The sequence below is a fragment of the Gadus morhua genome, chromosome 8 (assembly GCF_902167405.1).
Source record: "Gadus morhua chromosome 8, gadMor3.0, whole genome shotgun sequence".
Lineage (NCBI taxonomy): Eukaryota > Metazoa > Chordata > Actinopteri > Gadiformes > Gadidae > Gadus > Gadus morhua.
The window spans coordinates 3,724,983-3,747,862 of NC_044055.1; the positions used below are offsets into that span (position 1 = coordinate 3,724,983).

The 22,880-nt window shown below is 44.0% G+C and overlaps 1 protein-coding gene across 1 annotated transcript in view; it reads left to right on the forward strand.

Annotated features, from left to right (window-relative positions):
• The window catches only part of LOC115548598 (verrucotoxin subunit beta-like), a 205,966-nt gene that overhangs the window by 175,276 nt on the left and 7,810 nt on the right, over positions 1 to 22,880 (forward strand). The window contains exon 11 of the mRNA XM_030363347.1: positions 19,584 to 20,740. Coding sequence (XP_030219207.1) covers positions 19,584 to 20,740 — 1,157 coding nt within the window. The remainder of the gene's footprint in view (positions 1 to 19,583; positions 20,741 to 22,880) is intronic.

Sequence of the window (22,880 nt, forward strand, 5' to 3'; positions counted from 1 at the left end):
TTTCTGCTGCAACTCGTTAAGTTCAGGTTTGAGGCATACGTTTTGCCACAATTTTGTATTGATTTTCGACACAGGTAACCTTTTGCCAGTATGAAAAAGTATACAATTTAAAATAATTTTATGAGGTTGGATTCTCAAAACTGTACCATCATCATTATTGAAAGTATGCGTTTCGATCCACCCATCCCTATTTTCCACAGTAGGTATTCACAGCAATTAGTCAGTTATTGACATCTTTCTTTTTCTGCTACATTAACTCATTTTATGCTTGTTCTTTGATATAATAACACAGATGCTGTTGATGAAAACAGAGTAATGAAATTGTGATCAATATTTGTTGGGTGTAAATGTGATTATGAATATGTTAGGGGAAATGGGAAGCATGCTGTAAAAAATAATATTTACAAAAATATAATCAATCAGCTGTATGCCTGCTATACGTCATCTTACTCTTTAAAAAAAATGGATATTAAACGAAATTAAAGATTGAACAACGTCTGTATTTACTCAAGCCAATGTTTTGGTTTTATATTAATCCAAGTTGGTTGGGTTGTGAAATATTGAAAGATAAGTCTCCTAAACTGGATCGGTAAAGCGTTGAACTCTTGAACTCTTTCCCGATCCAGGGGAACACTGGTAAGTTTAAACTTCTTCATGAAATCACCAGCAGAGGGTGACAACAAACAGTGTTTATTTTGCTAAATGAATGATGTTGCCACCGACATACTCTACAATCTGCCTTCCCCTCAGCAGCAGAGGGCGCCGTTTCCCATTTTAATTGAAAACACTAGAAATGTAATGTTACTGATATGAGGACACAGACTTTTCTGAACGAGGTTCTTAGATGCTCTGTGGCCGATGGCGCGACTGCCATGTCCTGAACAGGTGGAGATCAGGGAGCCCTCCTTCTGGTGGAGTTCACTGTCCAGTGAATTAGCGCCGGTTACCATCGCAGCTCCCATTGACATATTAACATGTGACAAATGTGACAAAAAACGACAAATGTGTCCAGAGATGGTGACTAATGTATGATAGTAAGCATTTTTGGCCCTTAACACCTATATTCAGAAACAACACTGCCTCAAAAGGCTATTGGCCTAGGCAACACCAGTAGAGGCATATACTTTTCCCTGAAATTGCAAACATGCAAAATCCTGAATTTATATTTATGTGGCATTCAGTCCAATGCTTAAAATACATCTGTCGCTTTCTATAGGCCAATGCTGTGGTAAAGTGTGTGAAGTATGACCAAGTGTTTCTTTCTGTTGAATAAATATAACTTTATCAATCCCCTGTAGGAGAAATGTGTTAATGTGTATCCCTATAAAACAATAATGGTAAAAAATAATAAATACAAAACATGACGATAACCGTAATCCGTCCAATCTGAAGGCTCTACTTAACCTCGCCCCTACTCACTTCCACCAATGCAAAGCGAACAGAACAGAGTATGGGTGGGTGTAGCCTTACTTTGAGAACGACCCAGAGAAAAGCAACGCAAATTCAATGTGAACATGTATTAGGCGATGTAATAAAATCCAGGACGATTTTGAAGCTCCGCCCGGACGCATTTTTTAAAAAGTATCTCAAAAAGAGGGCATGTCCGGGCAAAAGAGGACGTCTGTTACCCTACGGGGAACCCATTTGATTCCTACCTGTTCCACCGTTAAATAGCGGCGCAAATTGGCGGGCGCTATACTGGTAATTTCTCAGCGTGAGAAATACGAAGTGTGACGTGTGAGCGTGTGCATGGGTTGAATTGCGTGTGTCTCACGCCGAGTGCGTCAGACTGTAGAGCCCTGCATCTGTAGGACTACCCGCTGTATTATCACACAAGACCCTGAGATGAAGATGTCTGAACTACGGTAATATTTTACCACAAATATTTTACCCACTTATGGTTGGGAAAGAGAAACACATTCAACTTGTTTTAATAATCCGTTTTGTTTAAAAATAGCAAAATGAATAATTAAATAGAAATAACCTCTCTTATGATAATTTCCGCCTCAATGAATGACTCAATGAAGTATATCAGCTTATAACTCAGAAACTGTGATGACCACATTCATGACGGTGATATTATTTATATAGCCTAATATTGTAATGAAATACTGAAATAACTTAAAATCCCCGATGATGAAGACTGCAGTCTTCACTCACCCGTCTGTAACTTCCATGGAAGTTACAGATGGGTGAGTGAAGCTTCATTAAACTCTGTGGTTTAATTCAAGTTTCTTTTCAAACCGTAGTTGCGCTATATCTGAATGAATCCATTGATAAGTTATTATATAATGTCGTCAGTGTCAACCATTGACTGTTAACTAACTTCTTCTTCTGCAACCTTTATGTCTTTATACAGTACTTTGGTCTTTGGTAGGCCTATATATTAGTTGTATAATCTGTAGTCTTTGATTTGAAATGGGTTTACTTTCTGTGAATGTAATGGCATCAATCTTTAACCTTTCCACACAGAAACTGTGGAGTCTAAATGATGGCAGGTAGCGAGTTGGACAGGGCCCCGTTTCCCGATATCAATGGATCTTCGCTCGTAAGATCATTCTCTCGATGGATCTTTCGAACCATCGATAATTTCTTTGGAGCGTTTCCCGAAACTCCTCTTAACGTGAACGCGCATTCGCTGCACTCACGACGATCGTAGGATTGTACCTGTCCACTGACATGGTGCTGAAACGGGCTATGACGCAGGGGGAGACGCAGGAATGTCGGAGGAAAATGGGGTTAAAAAGGGTTAAAATATCTCCCCATCAAGGCCAACCGCAGAGCAGCCTACAAAAAGAAAAGATTGCAATAATATGAATGCTAAAGATATTAAAACATATATATCAGTCCTAATCCTGAGCGCACGATCGGGAGGTGGAAGTTGCGCTTTAGATGCCTTCACAAGGCTAGCGGAGGGCTCCAGTTTTCGCCGGCCAAGTCATGCGCTGTGATATGTGTGAAAGCTATGTTGAACAACATTGCAGCTACGGTTGGGGTAGCTTTGGTTGAACCGGAGGACATTGAGGACGAGGAAGAGGACGGCCTCCCTCATAACTACGCGGCTGGTTTTCATGCACGTCGATGAGTGATTGAGACTTTTTTTTAACCCCCTCCACCCTCCCACATGTCACTAAGCATTCCCGTCAACGTGACCAATCCCCACCATATCCCAGCCTTTTGCCTGCTCCTTTGCATTTTTTTTAATTAATATTTTTATTATTTTTTTATTTTATTATTTTATTATTTTTTTACATTATTTTAGGCTACGTTTTATGAGTAGCCTATGTCAGTCTGCACAAATCCCCCCCACTTTCTCTCACACATTTTAGGTGCCCTGCATGCTCAAACATTTCCTGGACTGTCTCTCTCAAACTAAGAACATAATGGCCCACATTAGGCTCAGACGCACGTGATACACCATTACCAATGTGTTATAATAAAACGCATCCAATACTAGGAATGTCCGCTGGTTACGCCACTGAGGCTATAGTAGGCTAACGAGGCTCTTAGCGTCCTACGAGTACCCTGGAGCACTCGTTAGCTACGAGCGTTTTCAAGACGTTCGTTACCAAAGATAAATGTGTTTGGTATTCAAGCCCTCGTCTTTCCTTTGTTCCTTGTCGGATCATTGTGGTGAATTGTGTCCTGCTGTGTGTTACCTGCGTCATCTATGTTCTCGGGTGTTCCTTGCCTTTTTGCATTAATAAATAATAATAATAATAATACATTTAATTTAGAGGCGCCTTTCAAGACACCCAAGGTCACCTTACAGAGCATATAGTCATCATACATTTTTTTAAAAAGCAAGACATTGTGGAAAAAATAAATAAATAAATAAATAAATAAATAAACATAAGCAATAAGAAATAAAAAAAAACAAAAAAACAATCAAAACAGTGATCAGTTAGACGTTGTGTGCGAGTTTGAACAAGTGAGTTTTGAGTTGTGACTTGAAGGTTGAAATGGTGTGTGACTGTTTTATGTGTGGGGGGAGGGAGTTCCAGAGCCTGGGTGCTGAACAGCTGAATGACCGGGCACCCATTGAAGTGAGTCGTGATGTGGGGATACATAGTAGTCCAGCAGAGGTTGAGCGGAGGGAGCGGGAGGGAGTGTATTCTTGGAGGAGGTCGCAGAGATAACTGGGGGCTAGGTTGTGGAGAGCTTTGTAGGTGAGGAGTAGGGTTTTGTATTGGATGCGGTAGTGTACTGGGAGCCAGTGAAGTTGAATGAGGACAGGGGTGATGTGGTCAGATGATTTGGTGCGGGTGATGATCTGGGCGGCTGAGTTCTGAATGATTTGCAGTCTGTTGATAAGTTTGGTGGGGAGTCCGGTGAGGAGGGCGTTGCAGTAGTCTATGCGTGATGTGACAAATGAGTGAACTAGGATTTCAGCGCTGGATTGGGTCAGTGATGGGCGGAGTCTGGCGATGTTGCGGAGGTGGAAGAATGCAGTCCGGGTGATGTTGTGAATATGGGGTGCGAATGAGAGGGTGTTGTCCAGGATGACGCCGAGGCTCTTGACTTTGGTGGAGAAGGGTACTGGGAATCCATCGATAATTATGAGTGGAGCTGGGGTGTGTTGTGATTTAGTGAGGGTGGATTTGGATCCGATGAGCAGGGCCTCGGTCTTGTTTCCATTGAGTTTCAGGAAGTTCCTGCTCAACCAGCTCCGGATCTCTTCCAGGCACGTGATGAGGGAGGTGGGGGGGATGGCAGCGGTGGGTTTGGTGGAGATGTAGACCTGTGTGTCGTCAGCGTAGCAATGAAAATGGACCCCATGGTGACGGAGGAATGTGCCCAGCGGGAGGAGGTAAGTGGTGAAGAGGAGTGGACCCAAGACTGACCCCTGGGGGACGCCCAGTGAGACACCTGAACGCCCAGACTTGTGGTTGCTTAGTTGAACAAATTGTTGACGGCCGGTGAGGTAGGATGTAAATCAGGAGAGTGCAGCACCAGTGATCCCAATACCAGCTAGGCGGTCCAGGAGCAGAGGGTGGGAGATGGTGTCGAATGCTGCACTGAGATCGAGGAGGATGAGAATGGTGAGTAATCCAGAGTCGGCTGCAAGGAGGAGGTCGTTGGTGATTTTGACTAGGGCTGTTTCAGTGCTGTGTTTTGGACGGAAGCCCGATTGGAACGGTTCTTGGAGATTGTTAGTGTCGAGGTGGGACTGTAGTTGTGCGGCAACCACCCTTTCAAGTGTTTTGGAGATGAAAGGGAGATTGGAGATGGGCCGGTAATGGTTAAGGTCAGTTGGGTCAGCACCAGGTTTTTTTAGGATGGGAGTGATGGCAGCCAGCTTGAGAGTGGGGGTTACAGTACCAGTAGTGAGGGAGGAGTTAATTATGTTGGTGATCATGGGGGAGATGGACGGAAGACATGCTTTGACAAGGGAGGTGGGAAGAGGATCGAGCTGACAGGTGGTGGTTTTGGCTTTGCGGATGAGTTCTGAAACGGTCTGTTCTGTTACTAGGGTGAAGTCAGAGAGGGAGCTGATGAGAGGTTGGCCAGAGGTGATCATCCAGGGTGGGTCATCAGAGGGGGTGCGAGATGAGGCCAGTTGTTGGTGAATGGTGTTGATTTTAGAGCTGAAGAAGTCAAGGAACGCAGTGCATTGGGTGGTGGAAATGTCTGGAGGGAGAGATTTAGGAGGCTGAAGTAAGTGGCTGACTGTTGAGAAGAGGACTCTGCTGTTGCCTGTACCAGCGTTGATGAGGTTGGAGTAGTATGAGGTTTTGGCAGTGGTGAGGGCATTCTTGTAGTGATGGAGGTGGTCCGAATACATTTGGCGGTGTACAGTGAGTTGAGTCTTACTGTAGAGTCGCTCCAGTCGACGACCAGTGGCTTTGAGCTGGCGCAGATGAGGAGTGAACCAGGGAGCAGTGTGGGTAAATGAGACTGAGCGGGTTTTCAGGGGGGCCAGGGTGGTGAGGGAGGAGGAGAGGCAGTTATTGTAGTGAGTCACCAGGTCAGTCAGGGAGGAAGCTGGGGGAGGGTTGGGGTAGGAGCTGATCATGGTGGAGAGGTCTGTGGTGTTGATAAGTTTGATGTTTCTGAAGGAGATGGTCCGTTGTTCCTTGGTTTTGTGTAGTTGGGTATGAATGTCAAAAAGCACAGCTTTGTGGTCGGAGATGGGGAAATCAATGACATCAAGGTTAGTGGGAGTGATGTCAGTGCAGCAGATTAAATCCAGAATGTGACCTTTGTTATGGGTTGGGAGGTTGACATGTTGTGTGATGCCAAGACAGTCCAGAAGCGATGTGAAGTCATTAGCAAAAGTACAGGATGGGTTGTCAATGTGGATGTTGAAATCACCAAGGAGGATAACAGTGGGGGACATTGCACATACGTAAGTAGTGATGAGAATTCATTGAGGAAAACGACGGAGGGTTTTGGTGGTCTGTAAATGGTGACAATGATAGTGGGTTTGGGGCCTGAGAGTTTTACAGCTAGACATTCAAAGGAGGAATGAAGGGGGACTGTGACAGTGGTGACTTTGATGTTATCACGATGGAGGAGAGCAAGGCCACCCCCCCTCCCATTAACCCGGGGTTTACTAATAAACGAAAAACCTGGTGGGACAGCTTCATTTAGATGGGAGAAGTCATTTGGTTGTTGCCAGGTCTCAGTGAGGCAGAGAATATCTAGGCTCTGGTCAACAATAAAGTCATTTATCAAAAGGGCCTTATTACTGAGGGATCTGGTGTTCAGCAGACAGAGTTTCAGACAGGTGAGTGGAGTGTAGCAGGTTGCTTTGAGCAGAGGGGACAGTACACTGTGATTGACGGGACTGACCGTACGGGCTGTGCGAGGAGGGGGGCGGGGCCTAGTGGACCAGAAGGAGCGGATGTTTTTGTTGCTGGTGTGAGTGTACTGAAAATTCCGTCCAGAGCCTCGGTGGATGTATTTTGGTCGTTTGAGAATGTCCTGGTGGGATGCAAGCTGAGGTGGTTGGGTCCTTGAGAAGATCCGTAGACGTAACATCTCCGTTACCGAGTAACGGAGCGGCAGAGATGCGCTCGTTACGTGGGAGTCAAACATAGCACAATCCAGAGGAACAGGTTAAAATCCACAGGTTGTGAAGTCGGAAGAAGCCAGCGGTAGATCCAGGCGATTATGGTGAAGCCACAGAGCCAGCACAGCGGAGGCAGAGGAGTGGAGCAAGCCGGTTATAGCTACGCTGGAGACGGGGAAGCCAGTTGGACGGCGCCGGGGGTTAACAGCAGTCTAGCCGGCCAGCAGGTGTCATCCACCAACAGCTGCACGACTCCACGCACAAAACACAAAACAAAACACGCAGACGTTTAACGTTCAGAAATAAATAAATAAATCAAGAAAACTGACGCAGTTACTTAGCTTAACTTTGTAGTCCGACCCGAGGTCCAGAAGGGTTTCAGACAGAAGGTGTTGAAAGTAAGCAAAAGAAAACTGATAAAAAGTTAAAAGACTAGAAAGAAAAAGAAAATCGCGAAAAAATAATGTTCAGAATGACGTTCTCCCATAAAGACTCGATCACCGATAAGTATGAACAGGATTTATTTAAATAACGACATGGGAATATTTTGCATGGTAAATCTTTGGCATGAGCCTCGTCACTGATCCAGGGTGACGTGCGGACTCGGCGTATCCTGCCAGGACTAGCAGGGGCGGAGCCTTCCCCTGGACAAGTAGACCGAGGCCGACCTGGTGGTGGTGGGGTGGATGGAGGTGCGTCGAACGAAGACCTGAGCAGCAAAGACATATGTTAGACTACTCTTTATAGAGCAGGTGTAGGCAGGTGATTGGTAGTTGGTGATTGGTGATTGGCGGCCAGCCGCGCGTGATTTGAGTCCTCCTGGTAGAACTACCAGCAAGCTTAACATTTCTCCCATAAAGACTCGATCACCGATAAGTATGAACAGGATTTATTTAAATAACGACATGGGAATATTTTGCATGGTAAATCTTTGGCATGAGCCTCGTCACTGATCCAGGGTGACGTGCGGACTCGGCGTATCCTGCCAGGACTAGCAGGGGCGGAGCCTTCCCCAAAAGAGAGGACGTAGGCCTTCGCCAGAAGTAGTAGATAACTCGGCATGTCCTGCCGGGACTGGCAGGGGCGGAGCCGACCCCAAAAATAGAAAAGCGAAAGGGGGTAATGAGACCATACATACCCGCGTAGAAGAAGTGGACAAGGATCTATACTGCTTCTGGAAGATAAAAGGCATACCCAATATACGACATATTAAGAGTCAATCATACATACCATAAAACGATAAGCTTAAAACCGTCAGCGAGATCGATGAATCACGTAAAAGCAGTCGACTTAAAATACCTCTGCGAGATCAATTAAAATTTAGAGCACTCTGCAGCTGTTACGCAGCGAGCCACGAGTGCTTTCGTGCTGTACCAACTGCCGTGGTCGATTCACTCTCCGGGGTCGCTGCGTGACCTGAGTGCTTTCGCGTTGAACCACCGATGTGGTCAACGAACTCACGAGTGCCCTTGATGTGCCACCGACGTGGTCACGCACTCACCGGTGTTGCTGCAGCAAATATTGTGAAGTTCCGTGTTGAACACCGACGTGGTCAACGAAATCACGAGTGCCCTTGCTGTGCCACCGACGTGGTGACGCACTCACCGGTGTTGCTGCAGCAAATATTGTGAACTTCCGTGTTAAACACCGACGTGGTCAATGAACTCCGAGTGCCCTGCACTTGAGCTTTTGATATTATGCCACCGACGTGGTAATTAAATTTGCATGTGCCTGAGTAGTGCCCACCGACGTGGTCAACGCACTACCAGGGTTGCTGCAGCGAACGTGGAGTTCTGTGTTGTACCGCACCGACGTGCGCAACGAACTCACGAGTGCTTGAGTTGTTCCCACCGACGTGGGCAACGCACTCACCGGATTTGCTGCAACGAACGTAGAGTTCTGTGTTGTACCGCACCGACGTGCGCAACGAACTCACGAGTGCTTGAGTTGTTCCCACCGACGTGGGCAACGCACTCACCGGGGTTACTGCAGTCAAACCATGAGTACTAGATAACGTGCCACCGACGTGGTCATACTCACGAGTGCCCTTGATGTGCCACCGACGTGGTCACGCACTCACCGGGGTTGCCGCTGCAACCTTGAGTTTTATTTCCTATTTTACGCCACTGACGTGACAGCGAACTCAAGAGTGTTTTCTAGATGATCCACCGACGTGGTCACACTCGCCGGGGTTGCTGCAGGTTAACCTGAGTTATGAAACCGAATTTTGCTTTATGAATTTAGTACCTGATAACCACAACCACCAGTAGTTGCAAATAATGTCGCTTTTAGCAACGAAAATAATGACAAAATATCTTCATCACGAACCTTTATCGCGTGAGAAAGGAAAACAAACAAACAAACAAACAAAAAACAAACAGGACGCAACGTGCATGCTGGGCGTGTGACAATAACTGTAGTTAAATACATAGTGCAATATATTTCGATAACACTAGAAAGAATACAGACGTAACTAAAACGAATAGACTAAAATAACAGCTAGACACTAAGACTAGAATAACCCTGGAATGGAAACAGGCCGCCAGAATAGTGTTGCTTTTGGCAATGAAAATTATGACTAAGAGTCGTCATCAACAAGCCTTTATCGCGTGAGAAAAACAAGACTGGACGCAACGTGGATGCTGGGCGTGTGACAATAGCTGTGATTAAAAGCATAGTACAATATAGTTGGCGAATAAAGCAAGACTAAAAAGTGTTTTACGAAAATAAGACTGCTAAAATGTCTCTTCATTTTCGTTGACCTAAACTAGGCGATAAAGACTTATAACGTTATTTTGTTCAACTGGAACTTCAACTGTTCCAGACATAACATCAATTTTCAACCGTTTACCTTATTTAACAAAACTACGCACTTGTAACTCCGATAATATCTAAATGGAATTACGATAACACTGGAAAGAGTATGAATGTAACTAAAACTAATAAAAACTAAAATGACAGCTTGACACAAGACTAGACTAACACTAGAAAGGAACAGGCCGCCAAAAACAGCTATGGTTGCAAACGTGTAAAACCTGTCTTAACCGACGTTAGAGAGCATCGTGTGCGCTTGAAGAAAGAACCTTGAACTCGACCGGATGTAGGACGTTGAGTACTGTGTTGTACCGCACCGACGTGTGCAACAAACTCACGAGTGCCTGAGTTGTGCCCCAATTGTGCGTTGACATCGTCAACGCACTCACCGGGGTTACTGCAGTCAACCATGAGTAATAGATAACGTGCCACCGACGTGGTCATAGTTACGAGTGCCCGAGTTGTTACCGCTGCGCTTTGGCCAACGCACTCACCGGGGTCGCCGCTGCGAACCTTGAGTTTTATTTTTTCCATGATATGCCACCAACGTGACACCGAACTCAAGAGTGTTTTCTAGATGATCCACCGACGTGGTCAAACTTGCCGGGGTTGCTGCAGGTTAACCTTGAGTTATATAGTTATATAATTTTGCTTTATGAGTTTAGTACCTGATAACCACCACCACCACCAGTAGTTGCAAATAGTGTTGCTTTTGACACCGAAAATTATGACTAAATGTCGTCATCAACGAACCTTTATCGCGTGAGGAGAACAATGCTGGTCATATGACAATAACTATAATTAAATACGTAGTGCAATGTTGTTGGCGAATACAAACGAGACTGAAAGTGTTTTACAAAATAAGACTGCTAAAATGTCTTCATTTCCGTTGACCTAAACTAGGCGATAAACTGTAATACGTTATTTTGTCCAACTGGAACTTCAACTGTTGAGACATAACGACATCAATTTTCGACCGTTTACCTTATTTAACAAATCTACGCACTTGTATCTTTGATAATACCTAAACGGAATTTCGATATCACTGGAAAGAGTATGAACGTGACTAAACTAATAAAAACAAAAATGACACCTTGACACCAAGACTAAAACTAGAATGGAAACAGGCCGCCAAAAACAGCTGTAGTAGCAAACGTGATAAACCTGCCTTAACCGACGTTAGAGCACGGAGGAAGAACCATGAATTCAACCGGATGTAGGATTCGTAAACTGTGGAAGACCGCCTTCCCAGCCGTTTGATAGACGCGACCGGCAACCCTTGTTCAGCGGCTGTGGTTGCCGCTCCAATCCGGGAGGAGTGGCCAGTGTAGACAGTGGCGCCTCCAGAAGATTATTCCAGGGGGGGCCACAGCAAATCTATAAACATCCCGGGCAGCGATTGTTGGCCGGGGGGGGGGGGGGGACTACATTATAATATAATCTAGACTACATTATATATTTTAAATAAATATGCATAATAAAAATTGTCTTAGAGGTGGCAAATGGGGTGGCAAAGAATGATTTTGGGGTGGCAGTAGCCACCCCTCGCCACCCCATGGTGGCGCCACTGAGTGTAGAGGGGAGATGGTAGGCCGCACCCTTCTACCACCGTCGCGAGATGGACTCTGAACCACCCTTGAGGCATTGGCAGGCCGCAAATAAACAGGTGATTCGGGGACGTGTATTGCCGAAGCTTGAGATAAAGGAACATGGAAGCGTAAGGACAGAGAGTTGTTGATTCTTGAAATGATAATAGTAACAGCTGCTCCTAGGCTATCGCTTTTAGATGGAAAAATGCCTTGCAAGAAAGAGAAGGTGACATCGGCGAAAGTCAGGCCCCGTGTAGGGGAAAAAGTCTGAGTAGGAGACGTGTACGCATTTGCGCATGAACGCAAGAACGCATAAACCCGTAAACCCGTAGAACGCGTAAACCCGTAGAACGCGTAAACCCGTAGAACGCGTAAACCCGTAGAACGCGTAAACCCGTAGAACGCATGAACCCGTAGAACGCATGAACCCGTAGAACGCTGTGAGAAACACCGTCTCGAGTAGTATGTTAAAATAAGGATGAAATCTCCCAGAGAGCACACTAATCTATTCAAAATATCGAGTGTGAGTTGGAGTGGCCAACACACATAAATAATTGTCATACACCAAAATTGTTAACTGTCATACATAGCTAAACAAGCAAATGAAAAATTAAATACCCCGTGTAGGGGAAAAGTCTGAGTAGGAGACATGTATGCATGGACGCATGAACCCGAGAACGCATGAACCCGAGAACGCTGTGAGAAACACCGTCTCGAGTAATATGTTAAAATAAGGATGAAATCTCCCAGCTCTGAGAGAGCACACTAATCTATTTGAAATATCGAGAGTTGGAGTGGCCTACACGTAGGGTTGCCAACTTTAAGAAATTAAAATAAGGGACGCTCACCACGGGCCCGAATCCTGTGGGGCGGGGCGCCCGCAGCAGTGGTATGTTTTATTTTGTGCTGGTGTTTTTAGTAAAGTGTTGATCAAGAAAGCAATTAGTCATACTTGAAGCTTGAAATGCTTTATTATCATAAAACATTCTCTTATAAAGTGCAGTCAATTAAATCTTGAATGAAATCTCTTTGTGTGGCGTGTGCAGCAATGAACTTTTAAAATATAAACTAAATAAACTGAGAACTTCATGTTACTTTTTAAGTGCATAACTATAGGGACTCTCTTTGAACATTTTTACAAAAAAAAAACAGTACAAATAAACAACAAAAACACTTATGTAAAAAAAGAAAGTGCAAAACATTACTCCTTCCCTCAACATTACTCCTCCCCTCAAAACTGTTACTTCTTTTTCCAGGTGTACTTCTTGTTACTCCTTGCAGCACTGAGTAACTCTTTGTCTTTCAAAGCGCTGTTGTAAAACTCTGAACAGGACTGCTCAAAGTTGAGAGTGATCAGCAGCTCACTTCTCATGAGCTCTGTGGAGCACCTATTCCTGCAGTCACTCCATTTGTTGGCCATTCTGGAGAAGATCCTTTCCACACATCCAGTGGATGCTGGGATGCTCAGGATGTGTCTGGTGATAGACAGCATGTTTGGCAGGTCAGCTACTCGAAAGAGAGCCACCAACCTGGCAGCCACACCTTTGGACTTCCATTCATCTTCAGCATCTTCTTTGAGCCTCTTCAGAATGGGTTTTGCTGTGGAGCATTCATCATAAAGTTCATCCATGTTGACTTTATGGATGACGTTGAGCTTGGTGGTCACCCTCTCAATGTCAGTAAAGGTCATGGTGCCATGGTGCAGAGAGAGAGGTTGCAGTGAGAACAACCAGTAGTCTTCCGAAAAGTTGAACCATTTCTCAACATATGAGAGTGCTGTGTTGAGGAATACAGTAAAATCTGCCCTTGCCATGTCAGCATCAAGTGGAAGGAGACGCTGCAGCTTCAATTTAGTTAAGTAGCCATAGAACTGTTAATCTCGTCTCTGTGTGAGCTTTTGCTTGAAGTTTTCCATGATGGAATATAACTCAACACAGGTGGTTTCATCACTCTCCAGCTTCTTTACAACTTCCTCAAAGAGAGAGAGGATATTATTGCAGAAAAGAAGGTAAACCTCCACAATGTCTCCATCTTCCTCAGTTGAGTCCTCACTGAAATTTAACAATGCTCGAAGTTGTTTGGGACACTCCTCCCCCCAGGCTGATGAAGTACGATTTCAGTGCAATCCAGGTTTGCATTAGCCGGGTGATGGCTGGATTAAGGGAGAGCCACCTGGTTGTGACATGTCGCAGAATTTCCTGGAACGCAACATCACAAAACCTACAAAACTCTTTGAGTGATTCTCTTCGTTTGGCAGATGTGGAAAAGAAGGCATAGACCTTCAGCACAACATTTTCCACATCTACAGTGAGCTGGTCAAGAGCATGCTTCACTGAGTTGTGCAAAATATGGGCATGGCAGTTTCCTTGCAGCAGATCTTTTTATTACTTCTTCCAGTTGGTGAAGACAGAGTCTTGAATTCCATAATTCACATTTGTGTTGTCTGCAGTGCACTAAATGCTGTCACATGATCCAACGATAAGCCAAATTTGTCAAGCGACTGCTCTGTGAGAGCTACAATCCCAGCAGCGGACTCATCTGCATTTTCAATGAAATCCAGCATTTTGTTGGTGACCCCGCATTCTGGACTGAAGTATTGAACAGCAAGGGGGAACATCTTCCTGTTGCCTTTATTTGATGCATCTGTCTGAATGGAAAATGGGAGGGGTTTATCTGATGTTAGGGCCTTAAGAACATCAGCCACTGCCTTTGGAGCAAGTACATCTTTAACCACTGCCTCTGCCTTTGTTCTCCCTATACATTTCTTTTACAATTTTTGAATCCAGGAGAATCTTTTGATTCAGTTTATGTGCACAGTCAACACTGTTGTAGCTGAGGTTGTGTCTGACTGTGTGGTACACCTGTGTCACCTCAGCTGCGGTAATATAGAGAGGAAGAGTGGGATGACATATTGTTGATTAAATTGAACATTTGTCTGCTGCCTGTCTTGGAACTCGAAAATAAGTAAGGTCATCCAAACAGTTAAACCACACTAATAATATAATTGATGTAATGATCACTGAACACTGCATTCCTCAAAAATATAAAAATTGTGACACAGAATACACAGAAAGCTCTACAAACATTTTTAATCTAGGAAATGTATGTATATTAAAGAATAAAGGTTTTCTTTTAACAAATGTATTTTTTTATTTATTAACTGTTAATCCATTAGTATGATTTGTTCTTTAAATGGCCATATATAATATTTATATACTTCTGTATATTAAATAAATGGTCGTTCATTCGACTTTTAAAACTCAACATCCTAAACAATCAATCAAACCACAACAGTTTACTAAAATAGGCTCTGCCCATGCACTGCGATGTTCTGGCAAAAGCACAACCAGATAGGAAATCAATCACAACATAATGTCCCATACCGTATCAACCTCAGGAGATGATTGTGGTATGAAGAACTGTGACACTGACGCTTGGGTCTTCTGTGATCTTTCGTGTCTGCAGTGTTGCTCTCCTGTTGCATGCTGTCTGATGTCAGACAGCCCACCGTGCGCCACTGAAAACACTCGTCGACATATTTTACAACTTGCCTTGTAAACATCTCCATTGACGCTGTCCAGCCAAGGATGTGCGTCTTCCCACTCACGTCCGTACTTCGGCAAGCGTTTACGCTTTTGAGGACGTGGTGGAGTACCGGGTGTAGTGGGCATTTTTAAAAGGCGCGGGTTTTGTGAGCAGCGCCGGTGTGTGGTGTCTGTCGCTAGGCAACCGTGACCACCAAACGCATGCGCAGACACACAGATGACCGGAGCGGGTCTTGCGTAGATCCCGCCGCGACAATTTCGCTGACCGTAGTATTCCCTGTGTTTTGTTTTGATCATTATTGTTAGATTTAGTATTTGTGTGTGTGACAGACATGTGTATTGGACATTTATGGAAATACGGAACAAATTGCGTCCCGTATTGGACGCAACATTTAATTGCCAAATAAGGGACGATTCCGTATTTTACGGGACGGTTGGCAACCCTACCTACACGCGTAAATAATTGTAATACACCAACATTGTTAACTGTCATACATAGCTAAACGAGCAAATGAAAAATTAAATACCAACGCGACTGAAGCTATTAACAATAAGACTATAAATAATAATATAAAATTATACCATAATGTACCTGTTCTTTGTCTTTGGATCTTTTGAATAAATTGATCGATATGTGAATCGCATCGCGAGCAGAGGAACGTGAGAGTTAGTGAGCAGCAGCTGAACCAATCTAAAAGTCCCTTCGTCAATAAAAACCTTAGTGATATTCAGTTACCACAGTGCCTAAAACCCATCAACTTCATTCATGTTAAAGTGAAAAACCTCAGACACAAGAAGTTAACCGAACAGTGCACTAGGCCCTCTCGAATACCAGGCCGAAACAACATGTCTCGCTACGACTCCTTTCAGCTGCCCACCCCTCCTTCTCCAGCAAAAAGTAATAACAGAAAACGGCTAATAAAACGCTTGAGGTGGCGTTATGAAGAGAAAACTTACACATTTTTTAGTACACGGTATAAAGATAATTATGAACCTTTGATTGCGAACGTAGAGTTCTTCGTTGTACCACACCGACGTGTGCAACGAACTCACCGAATTCAACCGGATGTAAAATCCGTATGCTGTGGAAGACCACATTCCCAGCCGTTTTGACGCTGCTTTGTTATCGCAAAACATGGTTATACGTTAACGCCGCCATGCTTTGCCCCACAGAACGCTAGCTGCTACGATAGGGTAAAGCTCGAACAGCGCAGACGACCCGACCCGAGGGCAAACGTGCCAGCTTCGACTGGCCATCTCTCAGCAGAACATTGCCCTTGGAAGAAACCCCCTAACCCGACCGAGGGAGCCGCATCCTGAAGCTGGACTGGTAGAGCTGTGAGAGAGAATACGCTGCGGGGGCTAACGCGGGGACTGCAATAGCCATGGTAGCAGGGCCGTGCCAGGTGCGTAGCCTGTGAAGGCGGAGGAAGCCGAGCCTGATGGTTGCTGGAAGTAGAAAGGCGCCGTGGCGACTGACGACAGCGGGTTGGGGGCCTGGACCCGTCCGGGAGTTCCGCATGGTGTTTCGACGGCGTCCATCCTGGCGCCAAATGCTTTGCACCAACTCGGCGAGGGTTTGTAGAACCAGGCGGATGTCCGTGTTGGGAACTTCTTGGTGGTGTTGTTGAGGATACCGGGGACCGAAATTAACGGCTTTCTGCGCTCACTTGCCCGGACCAGAAGTAGTAGGCCGACCAGCACGAATCCAAAGTTATGACCTCTTGGTGTGTATTAACCGACGTAGCAACTAAGCGACGAGATATGCGAGATAATCAGAAGCACAGTAAAGCAGCAGCATGCGTCGAACGAAGACCTGAGCAGCAAAGACATATGTTAGACTACTCTTTATAGAGCAGGTGTAGGCAGGTGATTGGTAGCTGGTGATTGGTGATTGGCGGCCAGCCGCGCGTGATTTGAGTCCTCCTGGTAGAACTACCAGCAAGCTTAACATTTCTGTTTAATTAGGTCCGAAAGACAATCAGAACTCACAATTATCCATTAACTCTATATTATGGCTATTTATTACACAGGTCTTTTCAACGTTCCGTTCACTTGCATGGGCACTTCACAACTTCCGGCGGTCAATTATTTTAGGATAATTCATTGGCAACGGATGAATAATGACCGCTGTCAAGGTAAACAAAAGGACTTTTTGCCTTTGGTATCACTCCGCACGTAGTCCGGTAACTTGTCAATGTAATAAGCGGGATATGTATCAACCCAAGCGCTGTCGGTTGCTAAGCGACGACGTCAACGTCTTGGGCGGACTATTTCTCTGCTGATCAACACTATGAATAATGTAACAAATACATTGAAAATAAATTGTTTCGTTTTGGGAAGTAGCCGTGTAATAAGCGGGATAATGTATAGAACTTCGCCAGTCATTATCGAAAAATAAGTCCCTTCATGGCGAAGCAAGACACCTCCGCTGCGCGTCGGTGTCCTGTTCGCCCTGTCGGGGCTTATTTTCTCGATAATGACCGGCGTTCTATACATTATCCCTTACATAATACATTGTATATCATGGTATATCATGTTTATTATTATAGTATGGTTTGTTTTGTCCTTACAGATTAGTAACAATGTATTAGAGATCCTAGGATATCAATATAATTGTTCAAATAAATTGTAAACAATAAAAAGGTCAGAGACAACTTTTACACTATTCAGTGTAATTCAATATAGTGCAATCAACAGCTTAATCCACTGTACCTGAATGCAACATGTAGTTGGTAATTATTCTAGATTCACTTAAATAAAACAAAAGTATTACTCAGAGAAAGCTAGATTTTTTCAATACAAAGTAAACCAAGTTGTTAGATCGACATGCCACTATGCCGACGGTTCAATGTTACGAAAATGGAACCCATTGTCGAAGGGCCGTATGTCCGATAAGTCAAACAAGAGGCGCATTTGGCCGACGGTTCAATATGCCGAATAGGCCTACATATAAAGTGTTTTCTCTCTCTCTCTCTCTCTCTCTCTCTCTCTCTCTCTCTCTCTCTCTCTCTCTCTCTCTCTCTCTCTCTCTCTCTCTCTCTCTCTCTCTCTCTCTCTCTCTCTCTCAACAAAATACAACCTAGGCCTAGATATCACGTTCACGATGAATATTGGAGAGCAAAAGAGAGTGTGAGCGAGGTATAAAACTCCTGTAGGCCTATATGTAGGCCTATTCAGCATATTGAACTGTCGGCCTAATGGCCTCCTTTTTTGAAAAGTCGGACAAACGGCCCTTCGGACCAATTGGTTCCGTTTTCGTAACATTGAACCGTCGGCATGGTGGCATGTCGATCTAATGGGAAATATTTCGGACCATTGAGACGTCGGAACAATGAGGTGTCGGAATTACGGGCAGGCCCCGTTGTGACTCTGGATGCAACAGTTACATTTTTATCTTAACAGTATGCGTTGATATAAACATTCTTTCAAACTTGTAAATCTGTAGCCATGGACCTTTAACATTTACTCAAATTCCTGTTTAAGCTGTAGTGTACAGGAGACCACAAATAAAAATAACACTGAGCAAAGTACACGCGATAAACCTTAAATTGCGCGGCATGCCCGCAAGGCAATACACAAGGCGACTAATAAACCCATAATCGGTGGTAATCGGCTGCCGTTTCGCGCCTTCCGGTATTCACTCCTGCCATTGTACTCAACGGCGGTATTTTAAAGTCTCTTAAGTTCGCTAGAAACACAACAAAACATGACCCGAACTTCTTCAACAGTTATACATATAAAGCAAGGCTTTAGAAGGTTGAGATTTTATAGCTTAAACCAACTACTGACCTGTAATATACAGAAAATGGTAAGAAGCAATGAAAACACGACTGCTCAGAGGACGCGGGCGGAAGCGCTCCCATCTGACAACAACCTGGAGCGCAACTACTTAAGTGTCAACAGTTCCACCTGGGTGCTGCTTACATTTTAAGTTCCTCTCAACAAAAATGTTGAGGAATAAATGAATGTACTGGTCTCAAACACATTTATAAAAATCGTTTGGAGCCCTTAAATTCAAAGAAAATTACCTTTTTGCTAATATAAATAAAAATAAACAGTTTTGAGAGTACCACACTTAGAAATGTATGCACTCATAGTATTTTAAGACACTTTCGATAAAATGTTTGCCAAAAGGCATATGTTTATAATATATTATTTAAATGAATGAGTCTAATCATAATCCATGGTATGAAAGGGGATGAACCCATACATACAGAAACATTTATTATAATAACCAGATAAAATACCAACTCTCTTCCAGATTCAATACATGGGATTTTGTCAGACTCTAGGGTGTAAAGTAGTATTGTAAATTCAAGCAGTGATGTGTTCAGAATATAGACCAGACTATATCATCCCACAGCATGACCATTCCACCTACATTTGTTATTATTTAACCTTTTATTTTCGCCAGATATAAACACATTGACATTTAACTTTCTTTTCTTTCGTTTTTTTTCTTTTTTTTGGTTTGAGGTTGACCTTACAGCTTCCATTGGAAAATCCTTTACTCTCAGTAGGAAACCATGCGCTGATTTATAAAGGAAATGTATACGTTGTATATGTATTTCTCTGAGCAAGGATTCTGATATGTTTTCTCTTGGTCTTCTTCTGCAGCTCTGAAACTTTGGGACCGGGAAGCCTTAGAGAAAGAAGCAGATGAAAGACCCCAACCCAACAGTGAATTTGACATACTTGCATCCGACTTTTTCGAAGACAAATCTTCTGCATTGAATGTTGATGCTTCACTGCAAGCCAGTTTTCTGTGTGGACTGGTTGATTTAGAAGGCTCTGCTAAATTTCTCTCCGATTCTAAACGTTCCATAAATCAGGCTAGAGTGGTACTAAATTACAAAACCACCACCAAATTAAAAGAGCTGGCAATGAATCACATTGGCAGAGGTAATGTGAAACATCCATATGTGTTTGAGTCGGGACAAGCAACACACGTAGTGACAGGAATCCTTTATGGGGCACAAGCCTTCTTTGTGTTTGACCGTGAGGTGTCACAAAAGGAAAATCGGCAAGACATCGAGGGCAATCTAAAGGTGCTGATCAAGAAGATACCCACCTTGAAGATAGAAGGTCAAGGTTCTCTGAACATGTCAGACAAGGACATTGAAAATGTTGACAAGTTCTACTGCAAGTTCCATGGGGACTTTAACCTTGAGAAATCCCCTGTGTCATTTCAGGAGGCAATAGAAGTCTATCAAAGCCTACCTAAGTGGTTGGGAACCAACGGAGAGAACGCAGTGCCTCAGAAGGTCTGGTTATTGCCACTGAAGGAATTAGATTCTGCTGCTGCTCAACTGGTTCGACAGATTAGTGATGGTTTAATCAGGGAAGCTCAGCATATCCTGGAGGACCTCAGCGAGCTGGAAAGGAGATGCAACGATGCAGAAAGATGCAAGACAGCCCAGCAATTCACACAAGTTAAGAAAAAGGTGAAAGCTTTCAAAGAACTGGTTTTGCAGCATAAACTAAATGTCCAGAATATTATGGCAAGGAATCTCCCATTGATCAGAGGAGGAGGAGAGGAGGAAGGTGTTCTTGCAGAGATCCTGAAAAAAGTACATTCTTCTCCTTTCCAAAGTGATAAACTGAATGAGTGGATGGATTGCAAAGGGACAGAAATTATAATAATCAGCTCTCTGATTGACAAAATTTCCAAAATGGTGATCGTCACAAGTCGCACAACTCTGCAACAGGAGATCCACAGTGCAGATAGCACACATGCTGTGTGCTTTGTCTTTACCTCCCTGGAAGGCCCAGGGGTCTCATTTATAACCGTTGCGTACGCACAAAACGGGGCTGAAATTGGCGTACGTGACTTTTCACGCCAAGGTTGTGATCTATAAAAAACCAACTTGACGGGAAAATGTGCGCAGCCCTAAGCAAACTCTGACCCATGCGTACGCATGGTTTGGAGGAAAAGGAGAATTGGCGACACAGACGGTGTGGTGGTGAACTGAAGTCAGACCGAAGAATTGCAGAGTGAGAAGAACGATTATGTTTTATCATCGCCCTTCATCAATTTAATTTCAACCCGTATCATGCGTTAAATCCTAATCAGAATAATTTAAGTCCACTGCGTTATTTCTCAGTTATAACTCCAGAAATATCTCCTTAGAATAGAAATAAAAAGAAATTCCCTATATTTAATCCCGTCAATCCATACTGTCCACTGACGGCGCGACTGCATGGAATAAAGCATCTGTCCAACATGTGTCAATAACATAATATTTTTATGTGACACTGTAAACACATGATCGAATGTCAATTAAATCCCAAGTGTGAAAAACCAAGCCACACTCATCACAATCGTTGTCCGTTACTCTTGATGCTTTTCATGACAAATCAGGCATTAAAAAGGGGTTATGTTCAAGAACATTTTACGTGGGTAATTACAAACTGATTATCCAAGGCGTTCTCGTCAGTCTTATTACCGTAACCCTATAAATACAGAGGTAAGCGCCGTGGTAATGCTGCACCAATGGCACTTCTGGCGGACCATGCAAATGGCAGGATTCGGAGGGAGAGGGTATTTAGGGACCATAACGATTTATTGGTAGGTTAGATAAAAATATGTAACTATGTCAGACCACTTCTTTTTTTAATTCTGGGACAGTGCGCTCCGTGCTACTGACAGAGTTCACTGCTGCAGCAACATGTTGCCACTCACTCTGCTTTTTGTTGTTGGCGATCCCAATCCCGTGACCGCCGAACAAAACTACCTTTCGGGCCTCCATCTCACCCACAAGTGTCTCCACTTCAACCTCCGTGAAATTTCGCTTTTTTGATTTTCTCAGTACTTCTGCCATTGTTTCCAACAAGACATAATACCGGCATCTGAGTCTGTTTTATATGCAGATCGCATTCATGAGGTCATTTGCATTGACCATTTATGGTTAAAAAGGGGCGTGTAGAGGGCGGAACGTGAAGCTGATTCAGCTGCGCACAATTGTAGTCAGTATGTGATTTATAAAGCAAAGATTGCGTACAGGTGTGCGTACGCAGTGTTTTATAAATCTGAATATTTTTTGGCGCACGCAAAACTTGGCTTCTGGGCGTACGCACATTTTTAGTAACGATCCTACGCACAGTTTTATAAATGAGACCCCAGAGCCTTACCTTTCAATTCTGTCAAACTACTTGGATGAAACCCAAACAGACAACGTGCCATGTGCTTATGATGTGGAAAAGGAACAATGGTTCTCCTCAAATGACGTAATGGACAAGGTGCAAGAGAAAGTAAAAGTCTTTAAAGATTTTGCAGAAGCGAACAAAGAGAACAAAAGCATCAGGTTTCTAACAGCTGAGATAAGAGACGATGCAAAGAAAGGTGCAACTCTCCACCTCTACAAGGATGGCTCCTTAGCCAACGACAACTTTGAACCACCTTCAAAGCCAGAGATGATCATACGTGACATAACCCATAACAGTGTAACACTGAATATTTCCCCTCCCCGAGTTGGGTTGACAACTGTCACCCACTACATTGTTGAGTTCTGTGTCCATGGAGACGATGCTTGGCATCAACAAAGGGAGAGCAAGGCTGGAGATGTCACAGTGTCCGGCTTGAGGATTAATGAAGAGTATCAGTTCAGGTGTAGAGCCTGGTGCGCAGTCGGCCGCGGTCCGGCCTGTGAAGGTAGCCGTTTGATTAAAACCTTACCATCCAGTCCTCCAGAAAAACTACGAGTGAAATGTTATTCTACAGAGCTATCAGTCAGCTGGGAGAAACCATCTGAGCTTGGAAGTGGAGTGGAGATCAAGCAATACATCTTAGAATATGCTGAAACATCTCTAGAAGTGAACCCTGAAGAGTGTATATGGAGCAAACTAACATTCACAGCCGACGACTCCCAACTAGTCAAAGTCATTCCAGGGCTGCAGCCTTCAACGCAATACACT